Source organism: Poromitra crassiceps (genome assembly GCF_964638095.1).
Source record: "Poromitra crassiceps genome assembly, chromosome: 23".
NCBI classification, from domain to species: domain Eukaryota; kingdom Metazoa; phylum Chordata; class Actinopteri; order Beryciformes; family Melamphaidae; genus Poromitra; species Poromitra crassiceps.
In genome coordinates this window covers 2,644,617-2,666,984 of record NC_139639.1, presented here as the reverse complement: position 1 = coordinate 2,666,984, position 22,368 = coordinate 2,644,617, and the positions used below count along the sequence as shown (strand labels likewise).

At 45.0% G+C, this 22,368-nt stretch overlaps 1 protein-coding gene across 1 annotated transcript in view; it reads left to right on the top strand.

The window, feature by feature from the left end:
* Positions 1-2,797: 2,797 nt before the first annotated feature.
* Positions 2,798-22,368, top strand: part of LOC310797350 (phosphatidylinositol 4-phosphate 5-kinase type-1 gamma-like) — a gene marked incomplete at both ends in the record, with an annotated part of 30,705 nt that continues 11,134 nt past the window's right edge. The window contains 15 exons of the mRNA XM_083659721.1: positions 2,798-2,887; positions 3,232-3,362; positions 3,520-3,637; positions 11,395-11,547; positions 12,923-13,222; positions 14,052-14,257; positions 14,784-14,867; positions 15,326-15,374; positions 16,060-16,144; positions 16,272-16,427; positions 17,541-17,697; positions 18,285-18,353; positions 18,455-18,953; positions 20,291-20,365; positions 21,427-21,510. Of these exons, the coding sequence (XP_083515847.1) occupies positions 2,798-2,887; positions 3,232-3,362; positions 3,520-3,637; positions 11,395-11,547; positions 12,923-13,222; positions 14,052-14,257; positions 14,784-14,867; positions 15,326-15,374; positions 16,060-16,144; positions 16,272-16,427; positions 17,541-17,697; positions 18,285-18,353; positions 18,455-18,953; positions 20,291-20,365; positions 21,427-21,510 (2,256 nt within the window). The remainder of the gene's footprint in view (positions 2,888-3,231; positions 3,363-3,519; positions 3,638-11,394; positions 11,548-12,922; positions 13,223-14,051; positions 14,258-14,783; positions 14,868-15,325; positions 15,375-16,059; positions 16,145-16,271; positions 16,428-17,540; positions 17,698-18,284; positions 18,354-18,454; positions 18,954-20,290; positions 20,366-21,426; positions 21,511-22,368) is intronic.

The window sequence follows — 22,368 nt, the reverse complement described above, 5'->3', positions numbered from 1 at the left end:
CAGTAGTTGTTGAGCATATTGTGACTTGTAGGGTTTGCTTCTTCTGCCTCTCTCCAACCCTCACCTTCTCCATCCACTTCACCTTCCTTAACGCTCTCTCCTCATTCTCATTTATACACACAGTCAGACACGCACAGGCACAGTCCAGAAGCCTCCTTAGTGTCAGTGGTGCCTCCTAATCCTCACCTTTGATTGGCTGCTGCTGATTGTCTTGAGACCTCAGCCAATGGCAGCTCAGACAGATTAGGGCGGAAGTTGTCAATCCAATAGAGTGTCACCTTGTAACGCAAACAAATCTGGCTTGCTCCAGGAATAGAAATCACGGGCTGCACCTCACAGCAGGTCTGGGATTGCAGATTCTCAGCTTTTGGTTTCTCCCGATACTTTTGCTTATTTCTTATCTCTTGCTGGATTAAAAAAAAAAATCGTAAACCTGCAGACACTGAAGCCTTCTGCTGGTGAGTGAACCTCCAAGCTAGTTGGGATGAACTTGATGAAGTTATCATGCGTGGATAAATAAAGTTGCTGGATGTGGAAAGAGATGGTTTTTAGTTTAGGATAAATCTGTATGTAGTAAGTTTTACATCCTTTGTAGTTGAGCGATGAATTCAATATACATGATTGTATATTTCATACATCTGTCATGCCTTTATAACAACATATATAGTTGGTTTTAGTTTGTCAGTGTGCTGGTTTCCTTGCGAGGTATCCCTTGAAATAATAGATCAAACCTATTTCAAACTTGAATTGTTTGTGCTATATGGACTATGAAGACGGTGGTGTTTGACAGAAGCGTCATGCCCATTGAAACTGAGGGGGCAGTTGCCCCCTCAGATTTTTTGAAACAAAGAAAAGAAGGGGGAAGTAAAATTCATGCTGTTAGTTATTATAGGTATAGTTTGCATAGCAAGTTAGTTGGCTATATTTGTACTACCATGCAGCTAAAGTTAGCATTGTAATGTTAGCCAGAGCTGTTATGGCAGTGAGCTGTTTTTACCACCACTATCACAGGTAAATCCATTTGATGTCTCCAGGTCAAGATGCAGTTTTTTTTTAATAATTTGCAGTGTGGATATACGGTAGTCTTTTTATGTGAATAACATTTTGGGTGAAGCAAGATTGAGCTATTTCAAGAAAAGTGGCAGCAGTGTAGAAGCTAGTGTGGAAGTGACTAAGCTAATAACCATAAAAGCACAATCACCGAAATCTCTAAATAAATATACAGTATTTACCGTAATGAGAAAAGGAGCAAAATATTGATGGTTAAAACTTAATCATGATATCACAACACTCTAATCCCAATGATAATTTAAAATGAGATATTATAATCAACAGTTTAGAAATAGCTAAATGGACGATTGATAGATAAATCAATCAATCATGAGTGGATTCAGCACACTTTATCTGGGCAGACTGATTGAATCATTGCAGATCTATTCAGACCTTAGGTCGCCACCAAAACTTTTCTGCTGGGGACCTGTGGTCGCTGCCGAATGTTTATCTCTAAATACATATACCTAATGAGAAAAGGAGCAAAAATATTGATGGTTAAAACCGAATAATGATATCACAACACTCTAATCCCTCTAAACTCTAATAAAAAAATGATAATTTAAAATGAGATCTTCCTCTAAATCTGGCTTCAAATGGCCAACATTTTAGAAATAGCTAAATGGACTGATTCAATCATGAGTGGATTCAGCACACTTTATCTGGGCAGACTGATTGAATCATTGCAGATCTATTCAGACCTTCGGTCGCCACTGACATTTTTTAGCCGGGGACCTTTGGTCGCCACCGAATGTCGCCCCCTCAGAATTTTGGTTTGCATGACGCCCCTGGTGTTTGATAGTCCTTCGTGTTATCTATGGAGGTTTCCTCTGACTCGAATCATCTGAAGAACCACAGATTGTGGGTCCATGAAGTAGGACTGGCACATCAGGGCACCTGCAGAACAAATCAGGGTATGCCATCTGTAATTAGGGATCGTTTTCACCTCAATACATCTATCAGATGATAAGAGATGCTTCTATCAGTTCACCTGCCGTTGAGGACAGTAGTCTGTGGCTATGCAGACCTCTTTCATACTCGACCATCTCACACCTGTGTGCTTAATGCCCACCAAGATGACATTCCTTGCTAGATCATACTTGCAAATTGCTACGTCCCACTAAATGATGTGCTGATGATGACTCTCAACCGGTCTGTTTTGTCATGTGTCTCCTCTTCTTTCTGTGGCTGTCTCCACAGATCCAGCCAAGAGGGCTCAGATAACAGAGGTGAGAGACTTCTTCACACCTCTCTCTCTCTCTTTCTCCACCACTATCTCTTCCTCTTTGTGTGTGTGTGTGTGTGTGTGTGTGTGTGTGTGTGTGTGTGTGTGTGTGTGTGTGTGTGTGTGTGTGTGTGTGTGTGTGTGTGTGTGTGTGTGTGTGTGTGTGTGCGGTGTGTGTGTGTGTGTGTGTGTGTGTGTGGGTGTGTGTGTGTGTGTGTGTGTGTGTGTGTGTGTGTGTGCGCAAGGTCCACAATTAGCACCATGCAGCCACCAGCCAACTGCTGGTAAAATATGCAAGTGGCTGTTAGATTTGCTCCACTCACCAGCAAAAAGAAAGAAAAAAAAAAAGCAATCTATTGAGTGGCTGGTCAAATGTGAACATTCACTAGCCATTTGGCCGGTGGACAAAAATATATAGGTTTGCCTGTACAGAATATTTCCATAATATATCCTTGTAATGGACAACACACACATATATCACACACATATATATGCTTTCCCCCCCCCTCCCTCTCTGGCTAGATGCCATCCCCATTCGGAGGGGGCACAGCCCATGACAAGAAGATCGGCCACAGGAGAGTGGACGCCTCTGGAGAGACAACGTACAAGAAGGTAGGCTTTTCCTTCTACTGCCTGCCCTCCCTCTGTCTCTCTCTCTCTCTCTCCCTCTCTCTCTCTCTCCCTCTCTCTGTCTCTCTCTCTCTCTCCATCACTCCCTCATTTTTCTCCCTTTCTCCCTTCCTGAGACCCATTCATCCCCATCTCTTTTTCCTTCCCCTTGGAGGTCTCTTTTTCTCATTTGTTGTTGGGCCACGCATCTCCCCCACATCTCATATTTTCTCTCCTCGAATCCATTGTTTGTTTCTTTATATATATAATAATAATAATAATAATATATATGCATTGTAGGTTTGCTTGGCCTCACAGTTGTCCTTTTCTCTGCTTGCCTCCTCTAGACCGCGTCCTCTGCCTTGAAAGGGGCCATCCAGCTGGGTATTGGATACACCATTGGCAACCTCAGCTCCAAGCCTGAGCGAGACGTGCTGATGCAGGACTTCTACGTGGTGGAAAGCATCTTCTTCCCCAGGTGTGTTTGTGTGAATGAATGCATGTGTGGAGATGCCTGGTGTGCAGGAAGCATCTAACATCATGTGTGGAGATGCCTGGTGTGCAGGAAGCATCTGATATCATCTCTTCTCCCTCTGTTCTGACTCCTGCTCTTGACCCCGCCTTGCTCCTTGCAGTGAGGGCAGTAACCTCACACCAGCTCACCACTACCCAGACTTCAGGTTTAAGACCTACGCCCCTGTTGCCTTCCGCTACTTCAGAGAGCTTTTTGGGATCCGACCGGATGACTATCTGGTGAGATATATATCTTGATACATTTCGCTCTTCTCTGATGACCCATGATGTGTTGATACTATGTGAGCATTTTGATTTTTGTTACAGCACCAGCAGTGAAAGGACTTTGTTTTACACAATGACACATAAGGGCCCTATTCTCCCACAGGGCATCGGCGCTATTACGGGCCTTAACCGCAAAAAAACGTGCCTTGCGCCTGTTTCGGGAAAATAGCAATAGGCTTTAGGCTGCCAAATGCGCTTTAGGCCGAATGGGCGTGGCGGAGTCCCTGAATGCGCCGAAGTGGGCGTGTCGGCGCTAAATACCGGCGTACTACTATCTTCCAGCCATCTTCCGACCTGGCCTACTTTTAGCGCTTTGCGCTTTTGAAAAGCAGGCCTAAAGCAGGATTCTGTGCACCGGGGACAGGAAAGTGAATGGAGAATACAATATATAGAAAAAAATACTTTAGAATACAATAGAATATAAGATTGCAACCCTTCTCAGGCTTTGGGTGAAGCTGTAATGCAGTTTCATAAATTTAGTTTAGGCTATCATAATAATCCCCATTTATGTGTAATATAGCTCTACGTTTTATTACCCCCCCCCCCCCCCCGAAATTAGCTAGGCTACTAATATTACTAATATTCCTAATTAATATGTATTATTATTTCATTCAGATAATTTACATTATAGGCATGTATATCGTTTAATGTGAGAGAAAGGGAGAGAGAAAGAAAGAGAGAGAGAAACTGGATAAACTGTTGTGTAGCGCTTCTTCAAACCCCACTCTTCATTACAGCTATTCATTACAGAATTGTCTGTTGTATTTATTTTTTCTGTGTGCAAAGCATAGAAAGTTATAATTATTTCCAAATGTTTCCCCCGTCTGTGGCAGCGGAGCTGTCCGAGGTGCTGAACAAGCGCAGCGCATAGACGGCCACCTGGGGCGGCTCACTCAGGCGGTCCAGGACTGGGCGCGGGGCGTCGGCGGGGTAATTCTCCTCCCCAAACAGTGCGCGATGGTACATTTGAACCTGAATGGATAGATGAATAAACAACTTAAGTAAAGAGTTGTTTTGTAGCTATTCAAAATGAATGGTGGACAGATATATCACCTGATTCGCCAGCACCATCTTCTCCTCAGCTGTGAATTTAGTGGATCGGTTTTGGTCTGCCATATTGATCACACTGCGCCAGCTGCTGCCAATCTGGCTTTTAAAGCCCCTCTGATTGATTACTGAAGATTTTATTGAGAATGAACATATTTGTCAGAGCCTGTGGGCAGGGGGTGGGGGGGACGCATATATAGGCCAAATAAAATACTATTACTCAATAATAAAATCCTGTAAATTAAATAGAATTAAGTTATCAGATCCAGTAAAAGTGATAGGTGTCATTCAGAGGATGTTGCATCGTGCAGTGGGGGAGGAGAGATAAAACGATATCATTCTGGCCAAACTTTCATCTAATCTCATGACATCCAGCCATAGGCAATATTTTTTTCTATCAGATGCATTTAGAAATTATTTTCACTTTGGTCTTGCTATACTGCCCTCCAAATCAAAACCGCAGTAACTACAATTTTGGTCAAAATTGAGTTATTATTGAAATTGAACTTTTAGATATCTGTTTTATCATGTGACAAATTTTCTAAGTTCAGTCTTGCTCTATATTTGAGAAAACAGAGTATAAAAGTTGCAGTAACTACAAAATCCAACCAAAAACCAGACAAAACTGCAGTAACTACACTTACTGCAGTTTGATTTGCTTTCACAGAGCTTCAGCTGGACTTAAACAGAGATAAACGCAGTAACTACACTGTGAGGTGTACTGACAGCTGTCCAAATTGTTAATGAATGAGTCTTCAGTGTCTTTAAAATCGTAAATGCTGTATTCCTAGCTAATCATCCATAAGAGATCATCCAATAAAGAAGGGAATTGTGTTATTCACTGGGAAGTGTTAATCTGGCTGTAGATAGTGATAATTGTTTGGTATCACTACCTAGCTCATCAGGACAATCCTTTTAATTGCTGCATAAATTATCAGCATTCAGACTCAGTCTGTAATTCATTTTAATCAAAATAATTGTAATATGCTATGTAATACTGTATATGTTCTTGTATGAATTATCAAATTCAAAAAATTCAGAAAACCTGTTCTAAATTAAGATAATAAAACAACTGTGCTCATTAATTCAGAATGATGACCAAAAAGCAACACGAGTGGTGAAGATTACATCAACTGACTTCAGGATTCCCTGAATTTATCTGTTACTCATCCATTTAAATGTTTTAAACATGTAAACAATATGTGGTATCGAAATCAAAACCGATTACAATTGTCTCATGAAAAACAAGACAGGAGAAGCACATTAGATTGTAGTTACTGCGCTTTTCCCTTGTACTATCTACACATCTGTTTAAGGTAATACACAGACAGAGTGCCATATCTGCATTTCTGGGGTCATAGGTCAGGTAATTGATAATTGTTTTGCCCCCAAAAAATACTTTAACGTATACATATTTAATAAGCGCATTGCCACTTTTCAACCTATATCTCATTTGGCTGGACAGTCAAAAAACTTTAAAGCCATTTTTCTCAGTTTCAGTGTTGGCGTAGTTACTGCGGTTATGATTTGTAGGGCAGTATAGTGTAGCGTATTTACATGCTTGCAGTATTTTAACTGCAGTTAGATTGGTTTGAGAAGCATAATAATATGGAATAATAGCCTATATATGGAGATAGACAGACCGGATGAAGGGAGGGGGGGGCGGCGGAGCCCTTGGCTTTGTCTGGTTTTACCGGATTTGTCCAGGAATTGGAGCTTAAAAGGCAAGCGTGTGTCTCTTCCCTGCAATTCTCCAATGAGCGGACAATGCATAATTTTACGCTTAAAAGGCGTGGTTATAATGGTTGAGGCTGAGTTTAGCGCCGATACCAAGATATCAAGTGCGCCTTTCAACGCCCACTGCTTTGCGCTGCGGCTGGCGCTCGGCCTAGAAACTGCGCCGCTGCAACGATAGAGCCCATAATGCCTTCCGATTCAAAAACAGCTAGCATATTGAGCTATTAATCGCTGAATAGAGCTAGAGCAGGGGTGGCCAATCTGTCGATCGCAATCTACCGGTAGATCACAAAGGCCGAGCTGGTAGATCACAATCGATTTCCACCCCCACTCCACACTTTTGTCCATCCTCCCAATGGGCCTGACACTTGATTGACAGAAAGATCGACCAGTCTGCTGCTGCTGAGAGCTGTCTTACATTAGGGTTACCACGACAACTAACGCCGCTTTGCATTCTGGGGCCCGTAAACCGTGCGAAACAATTGAACACTTTTTTTTCTCTTTCATTTGGTTGTTATTGTTCATTTGATGCTATAGTAGTGTAGCAGATACTGAGCAGATACTATATGATGATAGTAATACATATATGCTGAGCAATACATAGTAATACATGGGATAAATATAGGTTTGTATGAAGGGATGAAGTTCCCTCTGACTGATCATCCTGTGGGGTTATCAAGGAAAACTTGGTCCCCTGCCACATCAGGATCAGCATTATACACCCACACACATAAGCCACTTCTTAACATGTAGTGGAATGCGGATTATAACCAGCTCCTAGCCGGTTGGCCTGCATGTTAAAAAACAATTAGCCGGCTTATGCGCACTCCCGCGAGTGCGGATCATGACCATCTCAACCCCTAGTAATATACACACACACTCACACAGACAAAGACACAGCATGCACATACACACACACACACACGCACGCACGCACGCACGCACACATACACACACACACACACACGTGCACACACACACACACACACACACACACACATGGACATCCAGTCACACGTTGACGCTCACATTCTACCTGTGCCAGATGGAGATTAGCGGACTAAAGCTTCCTTTTTTAAACTTCAAGTGATGCAGCAGACAGGCTCAGTCAGAGAGCTGTGTGTGTGTGTGTGTGTGTGTGTGTGTGTGTGTGTGTGTGTGTGCAATTGCGTTTCCTCCGTGAGACAGTGCAGCCTTCTCTGACAGCGAGACCCGAACAGCGGAGGAAGGTGAGCAGGAGCAAGCTGACTTATCTCTGGCAGTATAAGCGATCTCAAGCCATTCAAATTATACTGAACAACAGCGAGTACCCAAATCCCCCTCCCTGCCCCAATAACTGCGAGCAGGTTCAGCTATATTACCAGCAAAAGTGCCGAGGGCAAGCGTCAATTGACGACCCACTCCCACCACCCCCCTGGCATGAGCCCGTGCCGCATACGGAGCCACCGGCCTGTCTCCCAGACACTGCGCACTTTACCCAGGCTGAAGTGGAGTCTGTGTTGCGCGAGCTACCTAATAACAAATCAAGTGGCATGGACGGGGTTTCATATGAAGCTCTCAAGGCCACACAGTCATGTACACTAACTTCCATTTTTAATACCTGCTTGGAGAATAAACGAGTTCCTGATTCTTGGAAGGGAGCTCTCATCCATAGAATCCCCAAAAAGGACAATATCCCGGACAATCCATCAACCTGGAGAGACATTTCCCTCTTGCCAACCATCTTTAAGGTGTTTATGAAATGCATTCTTGCCCGAATTCTGCCTTGGCTTGTGGATGAAAACATCTTGTCTCCCAAGCAAAAGGCCTACATCAATAGGCAAGGTATGAATGAACATGTGTTTTGTCTCAAAACTGGAATTGATGATTTTAAACATGAATCCAGTAAATTCTATACTGTTTTTTTGGATTTTCGTGATGCATTCGGAACTTTAGCACATAATGTCATGATTAGATCTCTTGAGGAAATACACCTGCCTCAGGTTTATATTGACATTGTTAAAGATGTTTATTCTGGTTCTTTTTTGCAAGTAATTTGTGGGAAACAGCTCACAGATCCAATTCCTCTCCAAGTAGGCATCAAGACTGGCTGCCCATGGAGTGCTGTTAACTTTGTGTTGGCAATTAATCAATGGTTAAAATTGCTTTGTAACTGCGCCCCCCCCAGTGTTATCTCCCCTAACCCCGTTCAGGGGTATGCAGACGATGTATTAATATCCTCCCGTCAGGAGGCGGTTATCAACAACATGCTTTCCAGAACTGATTCCTTCTTAGAGTGGTCAGGACTGGAGGTTAAAGATTCCAAATGTGCAGTTTTCTATGAAAGGCGGAGCGGGGGAAACCGCTGGTATCATTCCAAATCAGACAAATTACCTGAATTCATGATTAACAATAAGCCACTAAGAGTTTACTCACGACATGAGACCTATACCTACCTGGGGCACAAATTCAATGTGGCAGGGGAATGGAAAGAGCAAGTCGATGAGGTCATTTCTGAGTTTTCCATCAGACTCGATTTGATTGATGCATCGCCCCTGCCACTCATCATTAAATTGGAAGCAGTTAGACAAGTAGCACTGGCCAAAGTTCAACACCTATTTTCCAACGTACATATTCCATGCAAATCTTTGCGTGTTCTGAATGATAAAACCGTACGTTTGGTAAGACAGTGGACTGGACTAAATACGCACACTACACGTGATATCATTTTTCATAGTAAACAGGAGGGTGGTCTGGGGGTTCCGAACTTTGAATGGACCTATGTTGCTACGAGGCTCAGCCATCTTTTGAATATGCTCAACAGTGACGACCAATATGTCAGGGAGCTCGCAAGAGGTTCCCTGTTCCTGGACCTAAAAAGGCGCAAGGTCCCCCTGGCACGTGGGTCGGATCCTAGTTTTCTGGGTTTCAGGAGAAAACCCAGCGGAAAGCTGGACAGTGGCTCCCCTGGCTTTGGTGTGTGGTCTGATTGGCCTGACTTAAACGATCTATGTGGCTGGGCCAAAGTCACACTGGAGTGGGTGGGATCCAACTCAGAGGCAGTGAATGTCTCGGAGGAGATTATATCTGATCCCGGCATCACTGTGAGAGCGACCGTAAACATCTGTGGAACAGAACACCAGCTTCCACTAACAAATGCCCGAGGTCACCTCTTGAGGGCGCAACAGCAGAGACAGCGACAACACTGGACTGAGTTGAAACTCCAAGGAAAGCTCGCATGTCTTCCTGTAGCAGATCACTCTGTGTCTCATGCAGTATTTAAAAACCTAGCTATAGATGAGAGCATTGTTATCTTTACTATAAAAGCAAGACTACAGGCCTTACCAACCAAGCTCAATCTTTCCATCTGGCTTCCGAACAGTCATGCTCCTCACTGTATACATCATGGTCATGAACAGATTACTGAAACCATGTCTCACATCTTAAATGGTTGCCATGCATACAAAGGGCTTTACATATGTAGGCACGATAGAATAGTGGATTTGATATCAAAAGATATCTCCTCTATTTTTAGATCTTCTATTTCACTCTATAAGCATTCCACCGTGAAGCCGAGCATGTTCAGTCTGTGTAGTGACGACTCTGATGTGTTCTCTAATATTCCAGCTAACACTCCTGATGTTGTTGTCGTGAATGAAAATCTCAGAGAGGTGTTTGTTCTTGAGGTTGGCTGTACCTTTGACCACAGCCTAGAGGAGGCCTTTATAACCAAGATGCTAAAATATCAACAGCTGGAGCAGACCATTTCACAGCTGGGCTACAGGTGTAAACTTATAGTTTTCATATTTGGTAGCCTGGGTCATGTCCATAAGCTGGTTGTAAGAGGCCTTCAGATGGCTGGTCTACCTAAGAGAAGGGCCAAACAGTTAGCAAGGTATTGTTCAGTATCTGCTATTATTGGCAGTCGCTCAATATGGAGAAGGCGCTGCTTTTTGTACCCTTGAAATTGGATGCTGTCCCTTATCTTGTATTACAGTATAACTGTATGTCAATCTGCCTTTGTCATCACCCTGTGCGGTATTATATCTTCTTTGTATGCATTATTGTGGTCGCCAATTAGGCACTCTTGTATCTGACCAACTCCCAACATCTGATTGCATTACTAGTGTTTATGTCCTTTGTACTCTGTATCTATGTGGACATAAATAAATCATTTAAATGTGTGTGTGTGTGTGTGTGTGTGTGTGTGTGTGTGTGTGTGTGTGTGTGTGTGTGTGTGTGTGTGTGTGTGTGTGTGTGTGAGGTGTGAGTCACACTTAAGTCACACACACAGTGACTTGAGACTTGACTTGAGACTTGACCTCAAAGACTTCAGTCTTGACTTGGACTTGAGATTTGGGACTTGTGAACAATCTTGATTTTTATTATTCATTTTTTTGTGCATTAACATTAAGGAAATGTCTACTACTACTAATGTCAACTCATTAATACTGATATGCTAATAAAGGAGTGAGGACATGCTTTGAATCCCTTAGTTTTAGCTCTGCAGTGTTCTAAGCAGACCGGATGGCATCCAGCAGATGATAGATCACTCATCCATAAGAGACTTGAGACTTGACTTGGACTTGTGTGACTAAAGACTTGAGACTTGCATGTGTGTGTGTGTGTTTGTGTGTGTGTGTGTGTGTGTGTGTGTGTGTGTGTGTGTGTGTGTGCGTGCGCGTGCGTGCGTGCGAGTGCGTGCGTGCGTGTGTGTGTGCATTCTGACTAGCTGTAAGAACTATAAGTACTATGTTACTAATCCAACACTAGAGATGTGCACTTGGCATACTCATACATACATCATAAATGGACATGGCTAAATCATTTATTGCTCTGTAGTGCAGGCATCATCAAAAATGGTTGTTTTTGATTGTAATGTCCCTTTTGCTGCTGATACTAAACTGGTTTAGTTGTTAATATGTGTTGTTCTGTGTTTCTGTGTCCAGTATTCTCTATGTAACGAGCCATTGATTGAGTTGTCAAATCCGGGGGCAAGCGGCTCCATATTCTATGTGACCCGTGATGACGAGTTCATCATCAAAACTGTCGATCACAAGGAGGCGGAGTTTCTGCAGAAACTGCTTCCTGGATACTACATGGTGAGTCAGTCAAGCCCCTCCCTCGTCACAATAATCTCAGTAACTTTGTGAAACCAGTAATTGCAGAAGTCCGATTTGTACTCCATGCACAGCAAATAGTTAATTTCTACTCAATTACCTTTCATCCTTTGCTAAATGCATATCAGTTGATTGAAAGATTACAGAATACAATGTGTCCATCAGAGACTTGAGAAACATTATGCTGCAGTCAGGTAGGGCAGCACGATATGCAAAAAAACAACAACAACATTGTGATTCTCTTGATAAATATTGCGATTTCAATATGCGATACGATTTGAGTGAGAATGGTAATTTTTGCATTTCACTTTCACTGAAAAGAAATATCTACAAATCACGATGTGATTTTTGCTGCGGTCTGTACTCTGTACCAAACAAGCATGTTGTTCCCTCACGTCTGGATGCTCTGATTTGCAGGCCGGGCATCTCTGTAGCACAACAACGCTTCATTTAATGCTATGCTAATGATGACACATTTCACCTGATTCAAATTGCAGCTGTTCCTGCCTCCTACAATTTCAATATTTGCACTTGGCCATATTGTGAGTTCGATATCGATTCGATTAATAGACCCTTTTCACGGGGGCCATTTTGTGTCGAAAAGGCAGAATAAACCCAGGTGCGAGCGAAACACTAATGAGGGTTTACACATTCCAATCATGGAAGTTTGAAACCCTCATTAGTGTTTTGCTTGCACCTGTGTTAACCCTGCCTTTTCGACACAAAATGGCCCCCGTGAGAAGGGTCTATTGTGCAGCTCCACAGTCGGGTGGCTGTGTATTTGTGTGAGAGCAAGACAGTGTTTTAAGCTTCTGCTCCTTCTCATCCTCTTGATCCAACCGCCTAGTGAACTTGGTCAGCAGTGACGCTATAGCCGCTGGCTTTGTGCGAGACAAGAGGAGAGAGGTTGTGCCTGGCCGTGACCTGCGCTAAGCACTCCTTAACACACGATAGAGACCAGTAGGCAGAGACCAGTGGAGATGAGTCATGCTGTCTGGCAGGTGAACAGGACTGGGCCCCAAGGTACTGATCGCTTTGCAGAAAGAAATACCCAACAAGTCTTATTACCAATCAATGTACAGAACCTTTCTGACCTTCACCTCCCTGCTCCCGGCTCCCAGACAATTGGAGATCTCCGCTTACCAATCGTCCTGGGACTTCTTGTCAAAAATAGTAGTTTGAAGGTCCGCTAGCGGCTAACAACCTGTGCCCCTTTGTGAAGACCCTGGATTGTCTTCTAAAGTCTCAAACTGTTTCCACCCAGTTTGAACAATGAAATCTCTCTGGTCGAGCGACACGGATAGAGACTGAGAACTTAAGTCTACCCCGCCTCCTCTTCTTCTGCCTCTCTCTCCAGAACTTGAACCAGAACCCCCGGACTTTACTGCCAAAGTTCTTTGGCCTCTACTGTGTCCAGTGCGGGGGCAAGAACATCAGGATCTGCGTGATGAACAACGTTTTGCCGCGCGCCGTACGCATGCACCTCAAGTTCGACCTGAAGGGCTCCACCTACAAGAGGCGAGCGTCCAAGAAGGAGAGGGAGAAGTCCAGGCCCACCTTCAAAGACCTGGACTTCCTGAACGACGTTCCCGACGGGCTCAATCTGGACCAGGACACATACAACGCCCTGGTCAAAACCCTGCAGAGGGACTGTCTGGTGAGAGAGAGAGAAGGCGGGGGGGGAGGGATGGAGGACTGAGTGCGTTTACATGCAAACAATAATCGGATAACTGAGAATAATCTGATTTCCACGTTTACCTGCACTTTAGTAAGTAACGGGAACTCACCTCAAAGTGCGTGATTGACTGCAGTGAATAAACCTGATGACTCAGCAGTAACAGCCTTTATCCGATAAAGGAGGGTGTTTACACGACACTTGAATAATCAGGTAACTCTAGAAATCTGTTTATTCGTGTGCATGTAAACGCACTCGATGGAATGGGAAGAGATGAGGAGAGGGTGAGGTTGGGAATACAGAGGGCTAGTTTAGACTAGGGATATATTTGGAATTGCAAATTTATCGTTTTGTTCCTCACCTAAAACTTGTCACATTGTGTGGGAAAAGTGCCCCCTGCTTCTTCCCATTTTAAAATCCATAACACCTCATGGATCCAGAAAGTAACTCCCTTACATATTAGCCTTTGTTTGTTCCCCTGCTGTGGCACTGTGTGTCCTTGTTCATAGAAATAGCTTGTTGTTAACACAGTTTATATTTCTTGTTTGAACAATGCGGCACAACTGGTAGTTGGCTGGTCAATAAATAGAATAAGTGTGATACAAGCAGATCAGATATTGCTGTCAGAGAAAGGCAAGGAGAGAGCGAGGGAAAGATTAAATAAGGGAGTAGAGGAATGCAGGAGTAGGAAGTGGATTGGAATGTTATGTTTGTTATGCTTATGCTCGTATGGAAAATAAACTCCAAAAATGTTGCAACTTTCTGGCCAGTGTAGCAAAAGTGTTGAAAGATTGTATTGCGTGCCGGCCAGGTCCTGGAGAGTTTTAAGATCATGGACTACAGTTTGCTGCTGGGGGTCCACAACCAGACGCAGGCGGAGCGGGAGCAGCAGGCCCAGGGCTCACCTGGCCTGGGGGACGAGAAGAAGCCGGCACCCCAGAGGTCCCTGTACTCCACAGCCATGGAGTCCATCCAGGGAGGCTCCACGTGCAGGGACACGCAGGACCACGACGCCACGTAAGTCACACACACGGCAAAAGTATTCATGTCACTCAGTCAGTTTGTTTGTTTGTTTGTTTGTTTGTTTATTTATTTATTTATTTATTTATTTATTTATTTATTTATTTATTTATTTATTTATTTATTTATTTATTTATAACAGCATGTCACATGCCTGCACTCCCGATTTTCGCGGGAGTATCGCTATTTTTAACCCTCTCTCCCGCTGTGCTCCTCCCACTTGGTAATCTCTCCTGTTAATCTCCCGATTTCATAGTGATACAAATCAAATGGCTGAAGCAGGCTCAAAGCCAGGGGCTTTTAAAGCCAGAGTGAAGCTTCTGGTAGCATATGGAACTAGAAGACCTAAGGCCTGCATTGGTACCAACCATGTCATGCTAGTTTGTCGGGAGGGCGCTAAATAACGCTCTACATTTACTAGATCTAAACACACACACACACACACACACACACACACACACCATTTTAAAATGTGTGCTCAACAGATCAATTAAATACTAGCATCTTCTTCGTCTGTCTCCAGTATGGGTGGTATTCCGGCTGTGGGTAGCAAAGGAGAGCGCCTCCTGCTGTTCATTGGAATCATTGACATCCTACAGTCCTACAGGTACCCATCACCACACATCACTGCTGGCTTTAAAGGTGCTATAAAGGTGTAGCATTTTAATATCAAATCAGTACCGCATCAATTATGTGACGTTGATATACAGTAATTACTATAAACAACCATCTGTGAGAAGCCTAAGCTTTCAGAGTTTCTCACAATGAAAAAAACATGTTCTCACACTGGTATCAGTTCCATCTTATCTCAGAGAGGAGGAAAAATAATCCAGACACAAATTGAAATAAATATACAGCCATAGGAGACACACATCTGTTTTCACAGCGAGTGTGGCTGTAGAGATCTGAGAGACCCATCTGGAAATCTGATCTTCCAAATCAGATCTATTAATCGTGTCAAAGTGACAAGTGGAGTCATAATCTATTGATCCTGCCCTCTCTTTACCCACTAATAACGAGTCACTGAGAGTAGAATATAATCCTTTTTCATTTCTCGTCTGACAGGATGATTAAGAAACTGGAGCACTCGTGGAAGTCCCTCATCCATGACGGAGTGAGTAGCGTTCACAGCATCATTGATAAAAGTTATGCAAGAAAACCACACCTAGTTGAGCCAGATCACAATAGAGAGGCAAACTGGAACGTCACTTCCTGCTTCAGCACTGTACCAGAGATTTTCATCCGCCATTTATTTTCTCATACACATTTCATAAAATGCTTATAAAAAGAGTTTTACTAGTTCAAACCAAATGGTACAGATATATTTAGAAACAGGAGAGATCGCATAACATTTCACTCGGACCTAAACGTAAAAAAATGCGGGTTTGAAGAAAATATTTTTTCAATGTTGTTGTTTTTTTGTTTATGTTCTATGGTCTCTCCCGATTATAGCTCAGCTGAACCGTTTGGTTTGCCGAAGTAAAACTCTTTTTATACGCATTTTACGAAATGTCTATGGGAAAATAAATGGCGGATGAAAATCTCTGGTACAGTGCTGAAGCAGGAAGTGCCTCTCTATGAGCTGAGCTGTGTGTAGAGTTACAGACATGAAGTCAGCATCTGATAGACGCTGACTGTGACCGCTCTCTGCTGCTCTGCTTACAGCTGAATAATTGACCAAACACATCAATGAGTGATGCTTTCTGTCTCCTTCTCTCTCTGTCCCGTCCTCTGTGTTGCTCCGCCTCTTCACACGTCTCTCTCCCTCTCTCCTCTCTCTCTCTCCTCTCTTCTCTCAGGACACAGTGTCCGTTCACAGACCCAGTTTCTACGCTGAGCGGTTCTTCAAATTCTGCAACTCCATTGTGTTCAGGAAGAGTTGCTGTGAGTTTACACATTTGAATTAATTAATTATTCATTTATTATTAATTATTACACGTTTGAATTAATTATCAAGGCATCTTACTTTTTTTGAATGAGCGCACTAGTAACCTGCCCTGTGTTCTCACAGCGCTGCGCTCGTCTCCGTCTAAGCGGGGGCGAGGCCCTCTGTCCATGTCCAAGGGTGGCCAGCGTCCCTCAGTGAGTGACAGCGAGAGGCAGGAGAACCTGGACAACTTGGAGAACCTGCGGGGAGCTCGTGGCTTCCCCCTGCTGGAGGAGGATGGTACGACTTCTTTGTAAACGCCGTTAACGCCAGACTGTTTTGTCACGAGATGAAATGAGGCGATATACAATACAAAAAAATTGCCCCCACAAGGATCAATAAGGTTCACCTCAAAATCGCACGCTCAACAACTCCAATGATCTGGACTGAATTGGGTCAGAATCCAACGAGGAAGAACCAGAATCAGCCCTCAGTCTCTACCTTGTTTATGAAGCTAACCTTGTTGTTATTGAACCTGGCACCCTGTTGGATTTGGATTGCATTTTCATTTTCTATGTGGCGACGAGGAGCATGACAGCTCCAAATGTCACTTAGTGGTATTCATCAAACAGACCTCTGGGAGCTCTACAGCGTGCACTCTCCATCGACTATGTCCTGTTTTCTGTCTGGCACCTGTTGACAAACAGGATGTACCTGTTGACAAACAGGATGTGCCTGTTGACATACAGGATGTGCCTGTTTTCCACCCATTCTCCGTGAATTAAATGAGGTGCACCTTTTATGATCCCTGTGGGGGAAATTGCATTGTTGTTTGCTACCAAAAACTTGACAGATACAAGCGGCAGTCAACCGCTACACAGTACAATTCAGTTTAAGGTCATAATGTGCAGGGTGTGCAAAAGCAAATGTTCATCATTTACAGTTTGTCTGTCGACCGTGTCTTAAGACCAAAATGCTGTACATACTTATGCGTTTTCTTTACGTATTTTATGTGTGTCTTAAGAGACGACAGACACTTGTCTTATAACCATATAAAGCCTTTACTGTCTGTCTCTGCAAAATGTCAACTTTTCAGGAACTAAGAAAGACTCGTTTTATCATCATCACCATGCATGTTCTTTATCCTTTGGCGTTTCTTCTGGTTTCATAAAGCCCACGAGGTCAGGACCAACAGTGATATAAGGTGTATAGGTGTATCGTCCAGCTGAGCATAGAAGCAGGACAGTAGTACGCTCCATGGTACACACTGTATTTGACAATGACTTCTGTTAAAGCATTGGACTTGCGTTGTTTATTCTCTTCTCACATGTCCTCGTCTTGCCACGTCGCTGACACACGCTGGTTTCAGACCTCTCAGTCTCTTTCTGTCTGTCATCTCATCCTGCTCCTCAGGGAGAGAGCCGCCCTGCACGCCTCCTTCCTTTGAGGACGCCACCACGGCGTCCATCGCGACCACCCTCTCCTCCAACAACTCCCTGCCCAGCTCCCCCTTCGACACGCCGGAGCACCCGCGCTACAGGAGGCAGATGCACTCGCCAAGTGTGCTCAGGTGAATATGCAGTGCCACACATCCATCAGTGCAAACACACACAAAGCAGGATTCCATTCAGCCACCAGACATCTTCTGATGCTTCCCAACCATAACCATTCAGTCACCAGACATCTTCTGATGCTTCCCAACCATAACCATTCAGTCACCAGACATCTTCTGATGCTTCCCAACCATAACCATTCAGTCACCAGACATCTTCTGATGCTTCTCAACCATAACCATTCAGCCACCAGACATCTTCTGATGCTTCCCAACCATAACCATTCAGTCACCAGACATCTTCTGATGCTTCCCAACCATAACCATTCAGTCACCAGACATCTTCTGATGCTTCTCAACCATAACCATTCAGTCACCAGACATCTTCTGATGCTTCTCAACCATAACCATTCAGTCACCAGACATCTTCTGATGCTTCCCAACCATAACCATTCAGTCACCAGACATCTGCTTCTCAACCATAACGCTCTTTCCTTGCCTGCTGATGTCACATCCTGTGTTGTCCTGCGTACTGCTGATGTCACATCCTGTGTTGTCCTGCGTACTGCTGATGTCACATCCTGTGTTGTCCCACGTACTTCCAGGTCACAACAGGAGGTAGTTGAGGTGCACGAGGAAAAGCAGGAGACCATTACCGTGGAGGTGGAGCTCAGGTACACACACACACACACACACACACACACACACGCACACACATACACACTCCCTGTGTGACGGTGTTTGGTCAGCGTCTCTTCTCTCTGGCTTCTCACAGTAACGTCCCGAAGAGCACGGAGCTCACAGAGATGACACGCGTGACGTCGTCCAGCTCAGCACATGCCTCCTCCACCCTCCCCCCTCCCTCCCTCTCGGCCGCTCCCTCGTCCGGCCAGCCTCCCTCCACTCTCCCTCCATCCGTCCGTCTCTCCGCCGATCCCTGCGGTCCTGCTGCGGCCGCCCAGTCCTCCTCCCCTCTGCCCTCTCCCACCCCTCGCCCCGCCCCTCACTCCTCCTCCTCCTCCACTCCACATTCTTCACTAACTCCTCCCACTCTGAAACCCCCCGCCCACCACCCCCCCCACGCCTCGGCGTTTACCCCCATCAGCCCCGCCGGGGCTCCTCCCTCCCCCGCCCTGAGTGCCTCCCACCTGCCCTCCACCCCTCCCTCCTCCCTGCCTCCCAGCCCCCAGGTGCACGCGTCGTCCAATCGGCTGTCTGTGTCCAGCAGCCACAACTCCTTGGATGGGGAGGTGCAGGTTTCCGACATCTACTTTGTAAGTCTGGCCCACTTTTTTGTTTTGTTTTGTATTTTGTTGTTGTAGTTGTAGTTGTTGTTTTGTGTATAATACGCCTGTTTGGCATGGCTGAACCAACAAGCCATACTGAGCTGTCAAGTGAACTGCCTACCAGCCTGGGGACACACTAGAAGACGCCCTAGATTCGTCCCCTGAACAGGCGTTCCTCTCCTCCTGAATTTCAAGATGGCCAAATGTGTTCGCCGGCCCCGATGATCCTCTAGTGTGCCCCCAGTCTCCCTCATCATGAAAATCAATCTTCATGACTGCTAAGTGTTTCACAAGGATCTAATATCCTTGTGATAACATCCTTGTGATAACAGCACCATGCATTTCAGAATGAATTCGACGATTTGGGTCAGTGCCGTTTCAGCCACCGTGTGGCACTGTTGTTGTCATGTCCGTCCTCTCCCCAGAGAGTAAAAAGATGCTTTTTCCTCTCTCTGTTTTTTGTCCGGCTCGTCTGGGTCTCTTCCAGTGGCGCAGCCGTCAGGACAGCGTGGTAGAGTTATGAGGGTGAGGGGGGAGGAGGGAGGGAGGGAGGGAGGGAGGGGGTGTGCTTGCATGTCATTACGGGGTGCCTTCACTGACCTAACTGTCTTTTCTGTTCTTTCTGGAGCACGAGGCTGTCATCAGTCATGGTTTAATGCTTTTGAATGCCTCAGCATTACATTCGGGTTGTGTGCCCGCCCCCCTGCACAGCATGTGTGTGTGTGTGCATACTACAGTAATGATATCTGTCAGTCTGCATTCACGCTCCCTGACATCATCATCACCATCTCCATAATTCTCCACAACTGCATTGTTCTCCTCTGATTTACTTTGTGTGTGAATCATTTCATATTTTACATAATGTCATTTATTCTCCATTCTTCTTCTCTTTTCCTTGTTTTCTCTCTCCTCCATCACACCCCTCCTAATGCCTCCGCCTCATCTGTCTCCCCCATCACATCTTCCCCTCATCTGTCTCCCCCATCACATCTTCCCCTCATCTGTCTCCCCCATCACATCTTCCCCTCATCTGTCTCCCCCATCACATCCTCCCCTCATCTGTCTCCCCCATCACATCTTCCCCTCATCTGTCTCCCCCATCACATCTTCCCCTCATCTGTCTCCCCCATCACATCCTCCCCTCATCTGTCTCCCCCATCACATCTTCCCCCCATCTGTCTCCCCCATTGTCATTTCCCTTCACCTCTCTCCACGCCCATCCTTCTCCCATGCACATATTATATGTGTATGTGTGTGTGTGTGTGTATGTGTGTGTGTGCATCTGTGTGTGTGTGTGTGTGTGTGTGTGTCCATCCATCCATCAGTATGCAGATGGCAGATATTGGGTGTACTCTCCGGTTCTAGGCCGCCGTAAGCTAAACTCTAGCTCAAGTTACAATGTAAGTCACCACCAAGCTAGTTAGAGTCGTTTGTCTTGCTAGCCGGAGAGCGGCTTGTTGACCCCTCAAAAGTCTTGTCAGTACAGTGGAGCACAGCTTTTCACATGTGTTTTAAGTGGACACAAACGCACTGCAAATTCAAACTCACCTCTGAAGGCCCGTTGCTACATGCATTTTAGCGGAGCATGCAGCTACCAATGAAGGGAAACTGTTTGAGTGTCTTGGACCTGCACAGGAGCAGCTTGCACTGTCTTTGTGCTCCTAGTGATGACTTCCCTCCAGCTGAGTCAGTAGCACTCGGGTGTAATTAGCTGCGCGAGCTGATTAGTGTGGTCCTGCCCGGCTGGAATGAAATCTCTCCGAGTGACGCTGACTTCCTGTTTTACTAAACGCTGACATCCTGTTTCACTAAATGCCGGCATCCTTACTAAAGCTGCACTAGGCAAGATTCTCATGTCAAATTGCACCTTTCCTATATCAGCCTATCAGCAAAGTGGGGCTGCAGTACAAGACACGCCCTTAATTCAGACGCTGTAGCTTCGCCCGATTTCAGGCTAATTAAATTCTGACGTGCGCACTAGCGTTTCAGGATTGCGCACCAGAGAAGTGCACACAAATGTGAAAAAGTGTAACGTAGGACTAAAATACAAACTGGATCTTTTGCCTCTCTAGACCCTTTGGTTTCCTTTGGTAAAATCCATCATAGACCGACCGGGTTGTTCAACGCGAATGCGTTCTGTAGTTTATTGGCGTCACGTTACATGATTTCTGAGTATTGAACTTACAAATTTTCCTGTTAGTTACCTCGTTAGTTACATCTCAATGCTTTTTGGAGCCACCAATGTGCGAAATTGCATAATGCAGCTTTAAACTGTCCAATGTTTGAGGAATGTATTTATATATGTGTCCTCTCCTCTCCTCTCCTCTCCTCTCCTCTCCTCTCCTCTCCTCTCCTCTCCTCTCCTCTCCTCTCCTCTCCTCTCCTCTCCTCTCCTCTCCTCTCCTACTCCTCTCCTCTCCTCCGCTGCTGCCCTCTGCTGGCCCGTGTGTGGTAACAACAGGCTCAGGAGGATCGGAGCTGGGTGTATTCTCCTCTACACGGCGGCTCAGAGTCCAGAAGGAGCTCGGATGGGGAGAACCAGACAGTAAGTCCACTGTTCATTCATGCTTTATCAAGCTTCTGCAGATACTATCACACCAGAGGGTGTAGATACCTGCATTTTCTCTTATAGTTTATGACCTCTCTTCTTCTCTCTCTCTCTCTGCTTCCTCCAGCACTAACTTGTCAGTGGGAATGGAAGTGCCAGAGTCTGACTCTGCATTGATAAGCTCTGACATATCATAAAGCCACCAGGACACGCTGAGAAGATCTGATCTTCATTGCTGGTTGTCCCAAGCTGCATGTGGAGGCTTGCTTTGCCAACTGTGAGAGAGACCAACGAAAAACACACATGCAGGAACAAGCATAAGCATACAAACATACGCGCGCAAACACACACACACACACACACACACACACACACACACACACACACACACACACACACACACACACACACACACACACACACACACACACTTGTTATCTAAATAGTATGCAAAAAAAAGACATTTGCTGGAGTATGTGACTGCCATCAGGAAAAGAAATGAACTCAAATCACATACAATCAGCTAAAGGTAGAAAGAGTGGCACTGTGGCTGCTTTCGTTGTGCTGTGGAACGTGCTCCTCCTGTGTTTTGCGTCCCAAAACCATGTCCTGTCACCAATATCATGTTCTGAAGTCACTTAAGTATATATACTTATAAGTAAGTATTCTTCGAGCTTAGGTCTTCTAGTAAAGGAAGAAAAAAAAAACAGTCAGGTGTTGTTGCAGTCGTCCTGCCTGGAGCGGAGGGTTCGTAGCGTTTCCATAGTGTTCGTGGGTGGTACGCTACACTGTACCAGCGCTGGCTATGCAATACAGACAAACATTTTACCTTGCTTTTCAATCCTTGACTACTGC